We start from the raw sequence: 17133 nt of genomic DNA on the forward strand, positions 1-17133 counted from the left end.
CTTCAAATAGTAGAATTTTTAAAAAATCTTTTTTAGGCTGCTGCTGCTTTTTTTTTTATCAAACACATTATTGGTATAATAACAGAAAATGGATGAAGGAAGGATGAACAGTTAGTAGCTTCATAGTTTTTTTTTATAGCTTGACAAACAGGTTTTCTTTAAAAATTACATAGGCAAGGCTGATAACAAAGTATGACATCCTTCTAAAACAACATGGTATCTTCCTACATAAAATTCATCAGACTAAGAAGAAAAGATGCACTTCTAACTTGTGCCATTCCTTTCTGTCATTATCCTTTCTTTCTGTGTACTTTATTCGTACTGGCATGCACCCGACAATTATTCTCCTGTCTGCTCGGCCCATTGTCCTGCATTTAATTGAGTGCAGGCACAAAAGTCAGCAGTTACAGAAAGGTTTTATTTCTTTCAAGAAAAAAAAATATTTAAAGCATGTACATTTTTAAAATTTATATGGTAAAAAAACAAAATGGTAACCATTTTCTTCAAAGATATACAATTTTTCCCTATGGAAATTTCATTTTAGTGTTTCTTTAGATTTTAAGACAGCAGATTCACATGGTTCATAAATCACAAAGTATAAAATACTTTATAGGGAAAATTTCCTCTTCCTTCCATGTCTGCCAGAAATCTACTTTCTCTCCCAGTAGACAATGTTACTAATTTTTGTCTGCTCTTCCATTGTTGTATGCAAAAAAAACATTTTTGTATCCTTTTTTCACAAAATTTTACATGCTATACGTAACATTCTATATTTTCAAGAAACAATAGTCCTTTGATATGATTCTAAGAAAAAAGTCTCCTTACACCGGTTTGGTTTTGGGGGCGTTTTTTTTGTTTGTTTGTTTTTGTTTTCCTAGAGACAGGGTCTTGCTCTGTTACCCAAGCTGGAATGTAGTGTGTAATCATAGCTCACTATAACTTCCAACTCCTGGGCGTAAGCAATCCTCCTGCCTCAGCCTCCCAAGTAGCTGGGACTACAGATGCACATCACCAAGCCCAGCTAATTTTTTTTTTTTGGTAGAGACGGAATCTTGCTATGTTGCCCAGGCTGGTCTCAAACTCCTAGCCTCAAGCAATCTTCCTACCTGGGGCCTCCCACAGTGCTGAGATTATAGGCAGCAGCCACCATACCTAGTCTCCTTATTTATGTTTTGTGCCTACATATTAGTATTCAATTACATGGAAATGCCAAAATATAATCTTCCATTGATACATAGTTGCCTTGTTTCCAAGTTATTACAGACAATGCTGCAATAAATAAGTTTATACATGTCATTTTGGATGTGTGCACATTTACCCATAAGATAAAGTCTAGGAAAATGAATTATCATAGCAGAGGATATGTATATTTAACATTTTGATAGATATTAGAGAATTTCCCTCCATAATATAGTAGTCCCTCCCTATCTGAGGTTTACACTTTCCATGGTTTCAATTACCTGTGGTCAACCATGGTCTGAAAATATTATTAATACATATAATAAGATATTCTGAGAGAAGGATAAAGAGAGACTACATACATATACCTGTTATTACAATATATTGTTAGAATTGTTCTATTTTATTATTATTGTTAATCTCTTAATGTGCCTCATTAATAAATTAAATTTATCATATGTATGTATATATAGGAAAAAACAGTGTATGCAGGGTTCTGTACTATCCACAGTTTCAGGAATCCACTGGGTGTCTTGGAATGTAGCCCCTGTAGATAAGGGGGTGGGGACTGGTTACAAAAATTTATATCCTCCTCTACAGTAATTTCCTTGTTCCCTTACAGCTTTACCAACAGTGTGTAATCAAGTTTTTGCATCTTTGCCCATGTAACAGGTGAAAAATGGTTATCTTGGTGCAGTTTTAATTAAAACATTTCCTTATTAGGTATGTGGTGGAGTACAAACATGTTCTTCAATTAACCCATGACACGTATTCCATTTTGGCAATTTTATGGCTATTCTAATTTAGCACCACTATCTCAAATTGAAATCTAGGGTTCAAACAATAGAATGGATTTTCCTTGACTGATTTTTTTGGGTTTTGGTAGGAATTGGAGCCTATTCCTCCCGTAAGTGTCAACTATAATGGTGTCTCACTGGGAATGGTTGAGAATAACTACTTTGTTTTCAGAGTCAAGTAGCAGAAACGGATGTAACATACCATCTGGTTAATTCTCCTGCCTCCCCAGTGGACCGTTACTCACTGGCCCATCCTTCTAACCTGATAGATTCTAATTAGCATTCCAAGGGTTTCCTAAGCAGGTGATGTCACATCTGTGCCACACTTGAAACTCAGTTATGTCCAGTCAATCTTGGCCATAGGAAATATTTCAGTTGCGCTACAATATACTGTAATTTTTGTTCTACCTACAAAATTAAAAAAAAGAAATTGGTAACATCCTCATACATGAGGGCCATGGTTACCTCTTGGAGTTCTTTTCTCCAGACTATTTTTTCAAATAGAAAATTATTTTATAAAAATTTTATAAAATGAACATTAAATAATATTATTGAGCTACTGAGGATAGTTACTCGACTAGCTTACAGGTTTGCTTCATATTTTAGAGTGGAAATGACACTTACACCCTTCCACAGCTTACCTTGGGTCTCCACCATGGTAGACGCAGCCTCCTCTGTCTTACAGAGTGATTTACCGTCAAGGTCACTAGAAGCCATATTCAAAATTTCTGATCCTGAATCTGTCAACAGGAAGAAACCAACAGCGTGAACGCTATGCAAAAGGAGTATTTGCCTGTGTTCTTCTCATTTGCACACACTCAGCAAGTCACAGAACATCAGGCTTAAATTATAACACTAGCGCTCCATTTCTCTCTTTTCCAAGGCCACTCACCACTTGAAGTTACAGTACTGTCAGTGGATGAAGCGTGTCTGGGTGATGGTAGTATGGGATGTTCCCTGCCAAAAGGACAAGACAAATAGTTTGGAACGTCGGGTCCAAGAATTCACTTAAAAGCCAACTAAATATGCGTACAAATTCTCACACGTAGCACAAGCAGGCACACCTGGAGTGCGGTGGGCTCTCAGCACGCAAGTGTTCAACACCATTCTCCTACAGGAAAAAGAAAGGAGACATAAGTTCAACAATTTGACATTTTCTATTCCAAAGAGATTGTTTTAAGCAAACATTTTCATACATTTTTAAATTAACTCATATTTACTTTGCTCTTTTGGAGAGGATATAGGAATGAGGTGATATAGGGCATATTGATATACACACTTCTTCAAATCCTTACTTACCCAAAAAAAAAAAAAAAAAAAATCCAATACTAAGCATATTTACCGGGCTGATATTTAAAGAAAACTTGATAAATTCTTGGGCAAAACAAACTCTAAACTCAAAGGGCAGATAGAGTTTATTTCATAAATTGAAGTCAAGTTTTCTTCAAACAGAACATTCTACATGGGCATAAAACATTTCTATTTATAGGAATATTACTTAACCTAAAGCTTTTGACCTGGTGCTTTAAAAATTATTCTCAGTATTCTAGCTAGACTGGAATTTTAAATGTAATCCATATCTACCTCAAAAATCTGAGGGATTACATCTAAGAAAGCACCTATTATTTGGTGCTCAAAAGAGCTTAACAGAATTGTGGTCCCCACCTGCCAGCACAAGTGTTTGAAAGTCATATATGAATCTCTTAATTTCCACCAGGAATTCCTAATTTCAGGGGAACTTTAGGTATTTTGTTCATTTTTTTCTCTTTCAAAAAATATGGTGGGAGTATAGTGTCTTTTCTAATAATAAGATTTTCCAATGTATTGTTTTAATTATTATTTCCTTGGTTACAAAAATAAACTAAAAGTTAATAAATTAAAACTGAAATAGTTTAGGCATATCAAAAACCTACACAGACAATATAAAAATGAAGACATGTCAATATTCTATAATCAGACATAGAACTTATTATCTGGCACAACCAACAGGTTTCTATGGAGGGATGCTATATGCCATAGACAGTATCTATCCAAGAAAATATCTACCAGAGTCACAGATAGGTAAAGGTTTAGCAAGGGTGTGCAGAACTTGTAGTTACCCAGTACAATAATAGCAGCTTACATCTGTTTAGCACATTAGTATTCACAAAATCCCTTTTATGTGTCATCTCATTTAATTCTTCCAACAATCTTAGCAGTGAGTTTTAGTGAGAAAAGATTTACTTGCAAGGAAATTAGGCAAGTGAATAATTTCTGAAGAGCATTTAGAATGTTGGAGCCGGCCTTCAAACACAGATGTAACCAGAGTGTTCTCTACACTATAAATGAAACTAACTTGAGCGTACTCTAACCCAGGCTATTGGAGAGGAAAAGACTTCCCAATTGTGTCTTAGACTGGTAGATGACTTAAATATAAACTTTTACAATGTTTATCTCAAATGTTTAGAAAAATCCACAATTGAATTTGCAAAGCAAGAATTCATACCTATCATCCCCCTATAGATCAGTGATGTTGTTCAACCTTCTCTCTTTTATTTCATTTCATCTATGCTTTAAATGACTTTGGGTCAGACCATATGTGACTGAAGCTCCTCATGACACCAGTTTAACTTAATTCAACAAACTTTCATCAAAAGTCTATTTTGTGCCAGAAACAGTGACAGGGGCTAGAGACATATGAAAATACAATTCCTTGTCCTGGAAGACCCTGTAGGGCAGTCAGGGCAGGAAATGTGTAACACAAATACTACTTTATAACTTATAAGCTGCATTCCACAGAGAAAAGAATACACACAGAGCAAAATTAACAGAGTGGGTGCTATCTGAATTAAGTTTTAAAGAGAAATTGTACCTTATAACCTATAGGCAGTTAAGTGATGGCGGCTCTATCTTTAAAATATTTAAATAAATTATGTTAGCAATTTTTATACACTTATGTAAATATACCCCAATATCTATATAAGAAATGAAGCTTTAAAAATTGGAGAAAATTAAATATTCTTCAGTTTTATTGAATATCATACTTCATAAAAAATAAAAAAGAATTGATTTCTTAATAAGAAGCCCACTTTAACATTCTATAATATATTTAAAAGACTGTTGCTATATGCAGCCTGAAATAACACTTATTATTGCACTATAACTAAAAAGCTAATTTTGTCAGAAAAGACTTCATCTTTTACCTATCAGGGTCACGGATACTCATATTTGAGTCTAAGAAATATGGAAGAGAATGCAGTTCTTATTTCCTGTTCTATGAAATCAGTCTCCAAGATAGGGAAAATGGAGCACAGCACTTTCACAAACATTGTTTTTTTTTAAAAAAGTCTAATTACTATTTAAAGTCAAAATAATAAATACAGCAAAAATACAGCTTGCCTCCCTAACATTACAAATGAGTCTCATTTGCCCTAATGCTCCGTGGGAGGCCTTTTGTCCTATACCTAATACGTGAGATATTTTAGTTAGAAGCCTTTTGATAAATATAAAATATTTATTGATTAAACAATTCTGTGATTTGGGAGAAATCACATATATCTAGGAGCCAAATATTACTACATTGTTCTGGAACAGTTGCAAGGTAAGCAATTGGATATTATTCCCAAATCATTAATCTTTATAAATCTCAGTAATCAGAAAATAACCCAATATACTACATATCCTAAATTTTCATAAATTGGGTCTAATATTTATCAGAACAAAGGAGGAGGTAGTTTTTTTTAAATTTAGTTTCAAATTTAGGATTACGGTGAATGAAAGTTGGAGATACAGCCCTCAAGGGGTGGAGAACTCAGCAAAAATTTTTCACTCTCGTGCTCTTTCTCTCCAGCTTCAAAAGTTGCCCCTGTTCAAGTCAGCATCCCAGGCTCACAGAAGAAACTAATCCACACACGCCAACTGCAAGATCTGGACAGATCATGAAAGAGATAATCTACTAGATATATTTTAAAACCAAGGAAAATCAAGAAATTAAGAGCATGAAGAGGAAAGTTCAGGTGATAGATTTACTTACATGTATAAGATTGGCTCAAGTCAATGAATCTAGCACCTGCCGATAGCACAGAGCAGGAAGAATGCTCTTCCTGTCCAAGCTATTCAAATATTAACCTGCATAACATTTACATGAAAAATGCAGCCCATTTGCTTTTGACAGTAAGAGTCTAATGTAGGGTGGGGTAGCCAAGGTACTCATGGAACAAGTGAGACAGATTCTCCCATGGGCTGGGTCAGCAAATGCAGGCCACACACACACAGCAGTATTATTTCAATATCTAGATAGAAAAAATATGAAGAACAATAAGAAACAACTTTTAAGATACTAGTAATGGAAATTAATTGGCCTAGATAATCTCCCAGGATTACTTTATCTTTTCTCTTCTATATAAAATGCTGCTTAAATTTATAGATGTTATGATCTGAAATCCTTCTACTAATAAACATTTATGTGACCAATGTAATTTTTACTATTGGATCTATTTTAGACAACTAACGCTACTGAAATAAATTAATGTGATTTCTCTGGGAACAAAAGAAATATTGACCAAACAGTCTGTATAGACTTACTTAAAACTTGACTCAGGGTCCATTAAAATTTCTGAAAAGAGGAAGAATGTTAAGAAGAACTTTCTAAAAGATCAGCACTACTTGAACCTAAACAAAACTACATTTGCTTACAGGTTTTTTTTTTTTTTCAATTTCTAACTAAAAGTACACCACACCCTCAGATCTACGGGACGCACCCACCACTTTGAGGTTGATTTATAATACAGTTATCAGTCAACTTCTACATGTCCCAGTTTTGCAACTGGCAATGTTATTTATTCTCCAAGGTTATTAATGCTTCTCCCACACACAACTTGGAAGAACAGGACAGACAATGGCCAGAAAATCTTCTGAGATATTTTTAAATTGATCCTGTTCTTGGCCTCAATAAATCACCTCCTCCCAGTGATAGTGTGTCTTAGAGAAAAACATGTAATAACACGAAAGAAAACTCAAAGGCAGTCAAGACACTTAATATTTAGTGTATGTGATTTTTTTTTTTTGAACAAAGGAAAAATAGAGAAATTCATGTCCAGGTCTCTGTCCTGTTGCAAGGTATCCTCTGACATTCACCCTGTTGATAATTCTGATTCAGAGTGACAGTAACAGCTAGGTTTTTTTGAGTGTTTACTATGATCCAGATATTTCACATATGTTACAAAATATCTCAGTGGGGTCAGACTGAGATTGAAGTAAAGTAGAAGAGAGGATCAGTTTTGTTGTCATAGAATTTTCATGGAGCTTCTTAATTCTTGGCATATTTGGGCACATGAACAGGTACCTAAGCACATGTCTGGTTTTGCAAAGGCCCAGAGAGCCTTTGGTTGCTCTTCAGACTCAGTAGTGGGAACGGTGATTAAGAACAGAAAGACAGAGTAAGGAGGGACAACTAGCCCCTAGAGAGAAACTGCCAAGAGTGCAGAGGAATTGAGGAAGCAGCTCTAGCTGACGGAGGCAGCAGTAACACTGGCTTTGGTGGGCAACTGTGCTCCTGACCACTGTGTCCCCCAGCTCTGCTGGATTATCTACATGTCTTGAAAAGCAGACGATAAATTTAACAACCACATCACAAGGAACCCACCCAACACCATTGTGGGACCCCTTTCTAAAAGTGCTGGAACAAGAAGGGAGAGTCGTCTCTCTACTAAGCAGGAAAGGGAGATCCTTGGAGGCCCAGACAGAGTGAGGAGGGCAGCAGTGTGCAGTGAACAGAAGGACTGTAGAGATGTGAGCAGGGAGACCAACTTCTTTGCCCCACAATTTCTCAAGAGGTTAAGTGTCTACCTAGAATCCACTAATTGGCGAGGCCTGAAGAATATCGTGTTATATTAGGTATGCACCTCTGCAGATTCCTGAAAATGTAGGGAAGGGACTCCATGAAAAAGAAAGGCCTTCTTACTCAACAGCAAGTGGGGAAATGGCATTGCAAGGCAGTATCTTTCCTTTAAATATGACCTACTTGGTTTGTTTCCATGAACCGGTTAGGCCAGAACTTAGCTGTGTGTGAGTGTATGTGCGTGTGTGTGTGTGTGTGTGTGTGTGTGTGTGTGTGTGTGTAAACGTACATATGTATGTACATTTGAATCCTCAAAAGAACCCTGAAAAGTAGTATCTCTACTTCACAGGGGACAAATTCAGACAGGTTAGGCCATTTGCCCAAGTTCACACACCTAATAAGTAATAGAGCCAGTTTTTTTCCTTTTTCTTTTTGAGACAGAGTCTTGCTCTGCTGCCCAGGGTAGAGTGCCATGGCATCAGCCTAGCTCACGGCAACCTCAAACTCCTGAGCTCAAGCGATCCTCCTACATCAGCCTCCTGAGTAGCTGGACTACAGGCGTGCACCACCATGCCCAGCTAATTTTTCTGCTTTTAGCTCAGGCTGGTCTCAAAACTCCTCACCTCAAGCAATCCTCCTGCCTCGGCCTCCCAGAGTGCTAGGATTATAAGCATGAGCCACTGCACCTGGCCTAGAGCTGGCCTTAAATCCAGGTCTACTTGATTCCAAAGGCTATACCATGTGGCTAAAAATTCTAAGGAATTACTAGGAAAATTTTCACATAAATACACAAGTAGACAGAACAGTGTATATCCATCATACAGATTCAACAATTCTTAACCTATGACTACTCTTGTTTCAAACTCTCACCCACTAAGCCTACCCTTGCATTGCTTTGAAGCAAATCCCAGATACTATAACATTTCATCCATAAATATTTTACTATGAATCTCTAAAAGATAAAAACTGGAAATAATTTATTTCCTTCTTTCCAAGCTATACCAAAAGATCCCAAATAAACTAAGTCATTGGGTCAGTAAAGAAGTTTCCTCAAGAATGTCCCAAAATGGGCTCCAAATTATTTTACCATGAGATGTTCTTTTTGAGACATTCTTCTCAGAGTCCTTTGCTCTTGCAAAAACCCTCTTTAAAATGCTGATGTTCATTGTTATCATACATTGTGCATTCTGATAAAGATGCCAGAATACAGCTTCCGCTGTGAATGCGGGGAAGGAATAGAAGGTAAATCCTGCACTTAGGTGCACCAGGCCAAAGAAAGCAGTCAGAAAACAGTAAATTAATTAAGTGCTCGCTGTCAATGTTTTAAATAGACCCTGTAATGAGTCAAAATAAATAGACATTCAAAACAAACATCAACGGGCACTACTGTCTACAAATCTATACAGGGTGCTAGATGCACATTAATTAATGGACAAATAAAGGTATTCTCTGGCAAGCTGATCTAATATGGGAATAAGTATAAGAAAATGAATAACTATGATGCAACCAGAATATAGGTGACAGAGAAGGGAGGACAAAGAGTTGTTGGGGTCTCAAAGAAAGGGATGAACTTATTTTTTTTCCTGAGTGGGACAGCTGAGACATGAGGAAGCTGAGGCCTCAAACCGTGAGACTTTTCCAGAGTTCACACAAAGGGCCAACCCTGAGAGACACCTGATCTCCCCCTTCTGTTACGATTTCCCCCTCAGGAAGGACTGGAGATGCCTGACTGGCAACATTTTGTGCTACCACAAGAAAAGCTTTATTGGTTTTTGAAATGGGCCTTGACAATCAAATAGAAGTTTGATAAATGGAAACGGGAACAGTGTTCTGGGTGGAGGAAACAGCACCAACAGGTTTGTGCGACATGTTCAGACAACATGAGCTACCTGGCTTGCCTGACATTCGGGGACAGCCACAGGCAGTGACAGGAAGCTAAAGCAGAAAGGTAGGTTGCAACCAGGTTAGAGACAGCCTTGAACGCCAGGTCACATTGTTTGTTATAAGCCTGCAGAGACGGACAAAATCCATTGCTGAAAATCAAGGAGTTAAGAAAACACTATCAATTTTTGGGTCCACTGGGATGAACATGGATTATGTTTTTTATAATACTTTGTCTTGTATTTTATTCTAATTCCCTGTACTTATTACTAAAGAAAATACTTTAAAAAGCATTCTCTAAGGAGAGCTTTGTATGTGCTTAAAAGATAGGGAGTGTAAAACGCTGGTAGGTGGGGAGTTGCTCAAGGAACGAGGGGAGGTGGGGGGTAGGGTGTACAGCTACCAGGCTGCCCAGGTTCCTCAGTGGAGCAGAAACCTGGAAGGAGGAAGGCGAGGAATTGATGTTACCCATCACAAAGTATGGCCAACAGATTAATTCCTGGGGACTACAGAAGAAATGGCACAGAAGGGAGCCTGCAAACCTTGAGGGAGCCTGTACATTTCCCCAGGAACATTTGACAGGAGTTTCTGCTGTGATCCCTGTTAGCTTCCACTTCATAATGGGTGTCAAGACCTAGACAGAACGCCTTAATCACATATCCTAATGAGACTCGATGAGGAGGTCCTTTTAGATACATAAGGCAGTACATTTCTTAGCCGAAAATCCACTTTCAAGGTAACTATAAGGGATTATTATGATTGAAATGTCTAAATTCAGTGTACTATGGTTGTGGAAAGGGCATATCCTTTGAAGCTAGACAAACTTGAATTGGAATTGACTTTGCTACTTGCTAGTTATCCAACTCTCTCACCTTCAGCTGCCTCCTTTGTAAAAAGCAGAGAATACCTACCACTCTAAGCACAGGGAGGATTAATAACACAGCATGGGGAAATGCTTTCCTACAAAGTGCCTGGTACACAACTGATGTTTGTTTCTTCCTTCTTCGAGAAGTCAGCACCAGATAAAAGGGGAATTACTAATAACCAAACATCCTGTAAGCTTCCAAGTTCAACTTCCTTTATTAAAACTTTATAAGAATTGCTAAGTAATAGCAACATAGATTCATTTCCTTTTTCTTTCTTTTTCTTAGCTACTCAATAAAACAGGTGCTAATGACCAGAAAAAAATGTCAGATATACACACTTAAAAGGAAGAATAACAATTTGTACATCTCAACAGTAAAAAGAAATATAACTCCATTTTAAAAATGGGCAAAAGATCTGAGTAGACACACCTCCAAAGAAGATATACAAATAGTCAATGAACACATGATGTTCAACATCATTAATCATTAGAGAAATGCAAATCGAAACCACAATGAGATATCACTTTGTACCCACAAAGATGGCTATAATCAAAAAAATAGACAAGTATTGGTGAGGATGCAGAGAAATTGGAATCTTCATACACGGCTGGTGGAAATATAAAATGGTGTTACCACTGTGGAAGTCTGTTTTGCAGGTCCCCAAAACATTAAACAGAGTTACCATAAGATACAGTAATTCTACTCCTAGATATATACTCCCCAAAACTAAAAGCATGTTTACACAAAACTTATACACTAATGTTCATAATAGCATTACTCACAATAGCCAAAAAGTAGAAACAACTTAAATGCCCATCAACTGATAAATGAACACAATGTGGTATATCTCTACAATGGAATATTATTTGGCCACGCAAATGAATGAAGTACCAATAACATGCTACAACATGGCTGAACCTTGAAAACCTTATGTTAAGTGAAAGAAGCCAGACACAACAGGTCACATATTGTGTTACTCTGTTTATATAAGATGTCCAGAATAGGCAAATCTATAAGAGACAGAAAGTGGACTGGTGGTTGCCTAGAGCTGGGGGGATACGGGAGGAGGCAATAGGGAGAGACTACTAACAGGTATGCACAGTTTCTTTTGGGGGTGATTAAAATGTTCTAAAATTGATTGTGGCGATGGTTGCACAACTCTGTGAATATACTGAAAGTCATTTAATAATTGAACAATTTAAATTAATGAATTGTTTGGTGTGTGAATTCTATCTCAATAAAAGTGTTAAAAAAAAAAAAAGGAGGGGGATAGATTGTCAGATCCTGAAATACAACCATCTGCTCTGTTTGATTGAGAGGATTACAGGGCTTGGGCTCAGGCTGCAGATGGAGGAAGGCACTCCAACCACATCTGAAGGATCTAGGGAGCGGACCATAAGTGACCTTCAAGTCATTTATTGTTATTCTCTTCTTGGGTAGGGAAGTGGTGTTAGTACCCGACCTCAGGGACGGATAGTCTCCATGGACGTGGCCCTGCTTTGTGGTCTTCAACAAAGGGCTGGCCCCTCAGAGTTTCTCTGGCCTTGACACCAATTCTTAGAGGATCAATGGGACCTGGGACTTCTTCCAGTCGTTAGTAAATTTAAGTCCCAAGCCAGCCTGCCTCTCAAAAAGTTCAGCACACTTCATCAAAATCTCCTTTTGGTTATATAACCCAGAGTTCATACTATGCAAGGGGAAGAAAGCCCTCCAAATGACTGAATTTCAATTTCTTGACTTCAAAGGTTGATATTTCTCATGCACCTGAGTTTTGTGGTGTTGGTTTCCCACTTGCTATAAGAGTATCCATAATAGTTATAAAGTAAAAAAACAAAAACAAGAAAAGAAAAAGAGAAAAAGAACACCCACAGAAGAGGAACAGGATATGGTAACACTGAAAATGAAATACTCACTTCCATCCTTAGGTCATCATTCATCCTAAAGCAACCTGAAAGATCTGTCTCTGGGTGGGGGCCGCCTGCGGGGCCTGGAGACCTGACAGTAGGAAGTAGAATTATTTACTACGGATAGAAAAACTGCACATTTCAGCAGATACCAAACTATAACATAGTTCCTACTCCTCTTCCCCCAGTCCCAATTTTATCAAATTTCTAATTAAGTTTATGGCTTAAGACATGATGAAAGAAAGCTCCCACCTCCATCAAAGAGGAGTTAAAACAACAGAAAATCCAGCCAAAAATGAAAATGAAGAATTTGCAATTCAAAGTCTTCCTTCCCCACCCTCAATACAGAAAGGACATTTCACTGGAGTAGCTAGGCCTTCCAAACTCCACTGACATTTCGGAATTTGTCCTAAGGAAGATTAGTCTGTGTACTTAAAAAGGCAGGTGAGACCAAATGAGCGTCAAGGGAGGAAGGGGTGCAGGGACAGGGGTAGGTTCTCAAAGGCTTGTTAACCTTGAGCGTAAAAGACACAGAAATGTGATCAAAACCTATGTACGTTAACTTGGCAGTATAGAGTCGATATTCCAGTTCCTGAGACAGAGCTCCTAAAATCCTTGTAGATGGGGGCATTAAGAGAATCTTTTGCTCTAATATTTGATCTCTAACCTTGGTTTCTGACACAGAGCTCCTAAGACCTTTGTAATTTCCTGATAGTGTTTGACACAGAGCTCCTAAATCCCTTGAAATTCCTAGGTGACAGGAACATCTTTTTTTCTAATGGGGTGACTCTTGGTGGAGTTCTGCACAGCTTCAGAGAGCGGGAGCTGACTGCCAGGGGAACCAATCATGTGATTAGAGGGTTGCAACTTTCAGCCCCACCACCCCAACGTCCTTTGGCAGGGAGAGGGGCTGAAGGCTGAGTCGATCAACAATGACCAATGATTTAATGGATCATGCCTATGTAATAAAGCCTCCATAAAAATCCTAAAGGACAGGGCTCAGAGAGCCTCTGGGTTGAAGAACAAGAACACATCCACGTGCCTGGAGGGTGGCACACCCTAACTGCACGGAGTCAGAAACTTCTGCGCTTGGGACCCTTCCAAACCCTGTGTATCTCTTCATCTGGCTGTTCATTTGTATCCTTTAAAATATCCTTTGTAAGAAATGGATAAACATTAGTAAAGTGCTTTTCTGAGTTCTGTGAGCCACTCTAGGAAATTAATTAAACCTGATGAGAGGGTCATGGGAACACTCAACCTGTAGCCAGTTGGTCGGAAGTACAGGTCACAACCCGGGACTTGTGACTGGCTTCTGAAGTGGGGGCAGTCTTGTGGGACTGACCCGGTAACCTGTGGCATCTGACACTACCTCCAAGTAAATAGCGTCAGAATTGAATTGAGTTAGAGGACGCCCATTTGGTGTCTGCTGGAGAACTGGTTAGTGTGTGGGCAAAAATCCCACACGTGCTGTCAGAAAATATTGGTGTTGAGAATAATGTAGGAGAAAGTCTGTTGGTGACTGTGGGGTTTTTTCCCCTTTAGATTGGAAGATCAGTCAGTGTTCTTAAAAAGAAGGGAGGGGATGGGGTACAGCAACAGGAGGAGGTTCGCAAAGGCATGTTAAGCTTGAGTGTGAAGGGAATAGAAATGTAATCACAACCCACCTTAGTTAATTTAGCAGTATGTGGTATATTCCTAAAAACTGGGAAACACGTAGTCCAATTTGTCTTTTAAATTTTAGAATAGAAATTATGAAATTCAAAAGAAACAAGAAAACTACAGCGATGTCTTGATTTTAAAATTGTTATATTTTTAGAAAGTTAGAGAATTTTCACAATAAAGATGTTATGATCTCAGAATGTGAAAATGTAATCAATTAAGATGTTAGGAATGGGACCAGGCCACCCATAACGAGTAGGATAAGTATATTTTGTTGTTTTAACTTACTTGTGTCGTCTTGTCACATCCAAAGCACCATCCTTTATTTCTTCATATTTGGGCCTTTCACACGAAGCATGGATTCGGTTGGCTACACATGAGAAGGGTGTCACTTCCAGCCTTGGAATCGCTGTAAGACTATCCAGAGACAAGGCATCTGTAACAGAACAGAAAAGAATAAAAATAGAGATTGATTTCTGGTTCAAACTATATTAAAGCATAAATTCTTCCCCTCTTAAGAGATTGGACCATTTCTGAAAAAGCAAAACTCAACCCAGTTCTATTAACATTGTCGCATAAACCCCTTTGATGCCTAGTTACATGAGGGTGAAAATGCCAAATATTTTTTTTTTTAAAAGAGGGGTTGTCGGGGAGGCCAGAAGACCTTGGTGTAATAGAACAGGAAAGTTGAGTAGTGGCGGCAGAGACTGAAATATTTACTCTCTGGCCCTTTACCAAGCAACTTTGCAGACTCCTGAAGAGAAGAGCATTAGATGCTGTGATCAGAACCCGTCAAAGAGTAATGCAGGAAATAGATTGGGAGGACAAACCGCCCTTTTTGAGAAACCATCTTATTATGTGTGTTTCTCAGTATAGGAAGCAGCAGAGTTTAGTGGAAAAAAACATGGGCTTTGGAGTCAATCACAAATTTTTTAGTTCAAATCCTGGCTCTGTCACATACCAGTTGTGTGATCTTGAATTAGTAACTAAGCCACTCTGAGCTTTAGTTACTTAGACATGAAATGAGAGATGACTAGGGCAAATTACTTATTCAATGTTCCTGTTTTCTCATCTTTAAACCTGGAATTACATAAATACCTATTCTCATGGGAATGTGAGGATTCAACGAGTTAATAGATATGCTAAGAGCAAGCACTGTGCCTGATACATAGTGAGCGCTCTTTAAGGGCTGCTAGTGTTGGTGGTGGTTATCATCAAGTTATTATGAATATAAGAATCTCTATAAAGTACTAATCTATTGTCTGACACACAGGGACATTCCATTAGTAGTGGCCTTCTCAAGTTTAAGTGATCCACAAATCACCCTACTATCTCTATATTCCTTCTTAAATTTATTTTGATGATCATCCCATTTCTTTTGACATTTCAGAACCAGACATTAACTTTTCCTTTTAACCACATCCAGGTTGTGCTGAGAGATGTCACTACTTTGAGCATTTCCTAGGATAAAGCTCTTTCTCCTTAGCCTGGCATTGAGTAATCGTCTACAATTTGACCCACACCTGCTTTTCCTTCTCCAAAATTATATTCTACTGTATCTCAACCTGAATCCTTTTGTTTCCAAAATGACTTGTCCAGCTTTGACTCTTCCTTCAACACTTAAGCCTTTTGCATTCTTATTTATTTTTTTTTGTTTTGTTTGCTCATATCACTCTCACCCATTGGAATATATCTTTTGACACTTTTTGCTTTTCCAAATCTAACCCATCTTTCAAAGCTGATTCAACTCTATCCTCTTCTATGGAGTCTTCTTTGACTTCTCTGAGCCCACATCTTGTCTCCCCGCCATCTGTGAGTGACTTTAGGACTTAAACTTTATTATGCATAATATAGTGCCTTGCACAGAGTAAGTGCTCAATCAAGTCATATTGATTGACTGAATTCAGGGATAAATATCCAATATTCAACAATTATTCCTATATAATTGTGATTATTTTCCCTTTCCAATGACTCCCACCCCCAGCCATGTCTGCGCAGGCACAGGGGAGGGGCTACCCATCCTTACCCAGCAGAGGTGTATACCAGCACGTATGTTTCAAGGTCAGGGGTATCTGATGTATTCTTGTCTCTTGACCACCATATAGTTTGTGGCAACACTGCTTCTAAACAGAAAACCAAGTATTATTAGCTGTCTAAAGGAATGTAACATAACACATTTCATAACCTACTCTCTTCACCTTCCAAGGGAGAAAGACTATCACTAGTCCCAAATGACCCTGTGAGAGAGGTCAGGAAGGAAATAAATAACATCAAGTAAAAAAGCTTTGATGTGTTTGATTACATATACCATATAAGTAAATTATAATTCTTATCAAAAAATCAGAGTTCAAAAACTTAGCAGAATGCTAACATCATTAATTCCAAATAATTGACACTTTGGTATAAACAAAGGCTCTGAGGAAAAAGGTATGAGTGAGGGGGGCAAGCTTAGTTATATAATTCTTCATGATACTGCAATAAAAGATTTTCAAATATTGCTACTTCTTAGGATCAACCAGAATTATATGTGCGTGTATGTGAGATAAAGAAAAAAAATAGGTATCCATTGCTTCATCTGATAATCTCTTAGCAATATAGTTTAGAATGCTAAGGCTACTAATACACACTGGGCTTTGCTTTCTGTTTTGGCATGGCTGTGGATTCTAAATAATTTCAAAATGCTTATACTAACCAATTTTTCTTTAAGAGGTTGTTGAACTGTATCTGTGCAGGACAGGGGATCATAGTAAGGAAATCTTTCATCTAAACAGCTCTGTCATGAGAAAATGGTGGAGTGCATTCAAAGACAGAATGAAGGAAGTGTCAAAGATACAAAACACATTAGACTTCCAATAGGACACTACCTAAGGTGGGTAAAATTGACCAGTTTTTTTTTTTTTTTTAACTTGTATTCTACTTTAAGGGAATACATTTATAACTGTAAACCTCTTGTTGTATTTTCCCCATCACTTGGTCTAGGAATGAAATCCAAAGATCACGAACAAGAAACAAAGTTTTTTCACTGACAT

At 37.8% G+C, this 17133-nt stretch overlaps 1 protein-coding gene across 2 annotated transcripts in view; it reads right to left on the reverse strand.

The window, feature by feature from the left end:
* IRAG2 (inositol 1,4,5-triphosphate receptor associated 2) overlaps positions 1–17133 on the reverse strand; it is a 114014-nt gene that overhangs the window by 20638 nt on the left and 76243 nt on the right. For both annotated transcript variants that reach the window (XM_045554188.1, XM_045554189.1), the window contains exons 21-27: positions 16797–16877; positions 16131–16227; positions 14393–14540; positions 12455–12536; positions 3041–3087; positions 2869–2933; positions 2618–2716 (exon numbers count right to left, since the gene is read on the reverse strand). In XM_045554188.1, the coding sequence (XP_045410144.1) occupies positions 2618–2716; positions 2869–2933; positions 3041–3087; positions 12455–12536; positions 14393–14540; positions 16131–16227; positions 16797–16877 (619 nt within the window). The remainder of the gene's footprint in view (positions 1–2617; positions 2717–2868; positions 2934–3040; positions 3088–12454; positions 12537–14392; positions 14541–16130; positions 16228–16796; positions 16878–17133) is intronic.

Source organism: Lemur catta, chromosome 6 (genome assembly GCF_020740605.2).
Source record: "Lemur catta isolate mLemCat1 chromosome 6, mLemCat1.pri, whole genome shotgun sequence".
NCBI classification, from domain to species: Eukaryota; Metazoa; Chordata; class Mammalia; order Primates; family Lemuridae; genus Lemur; species Lemur catta.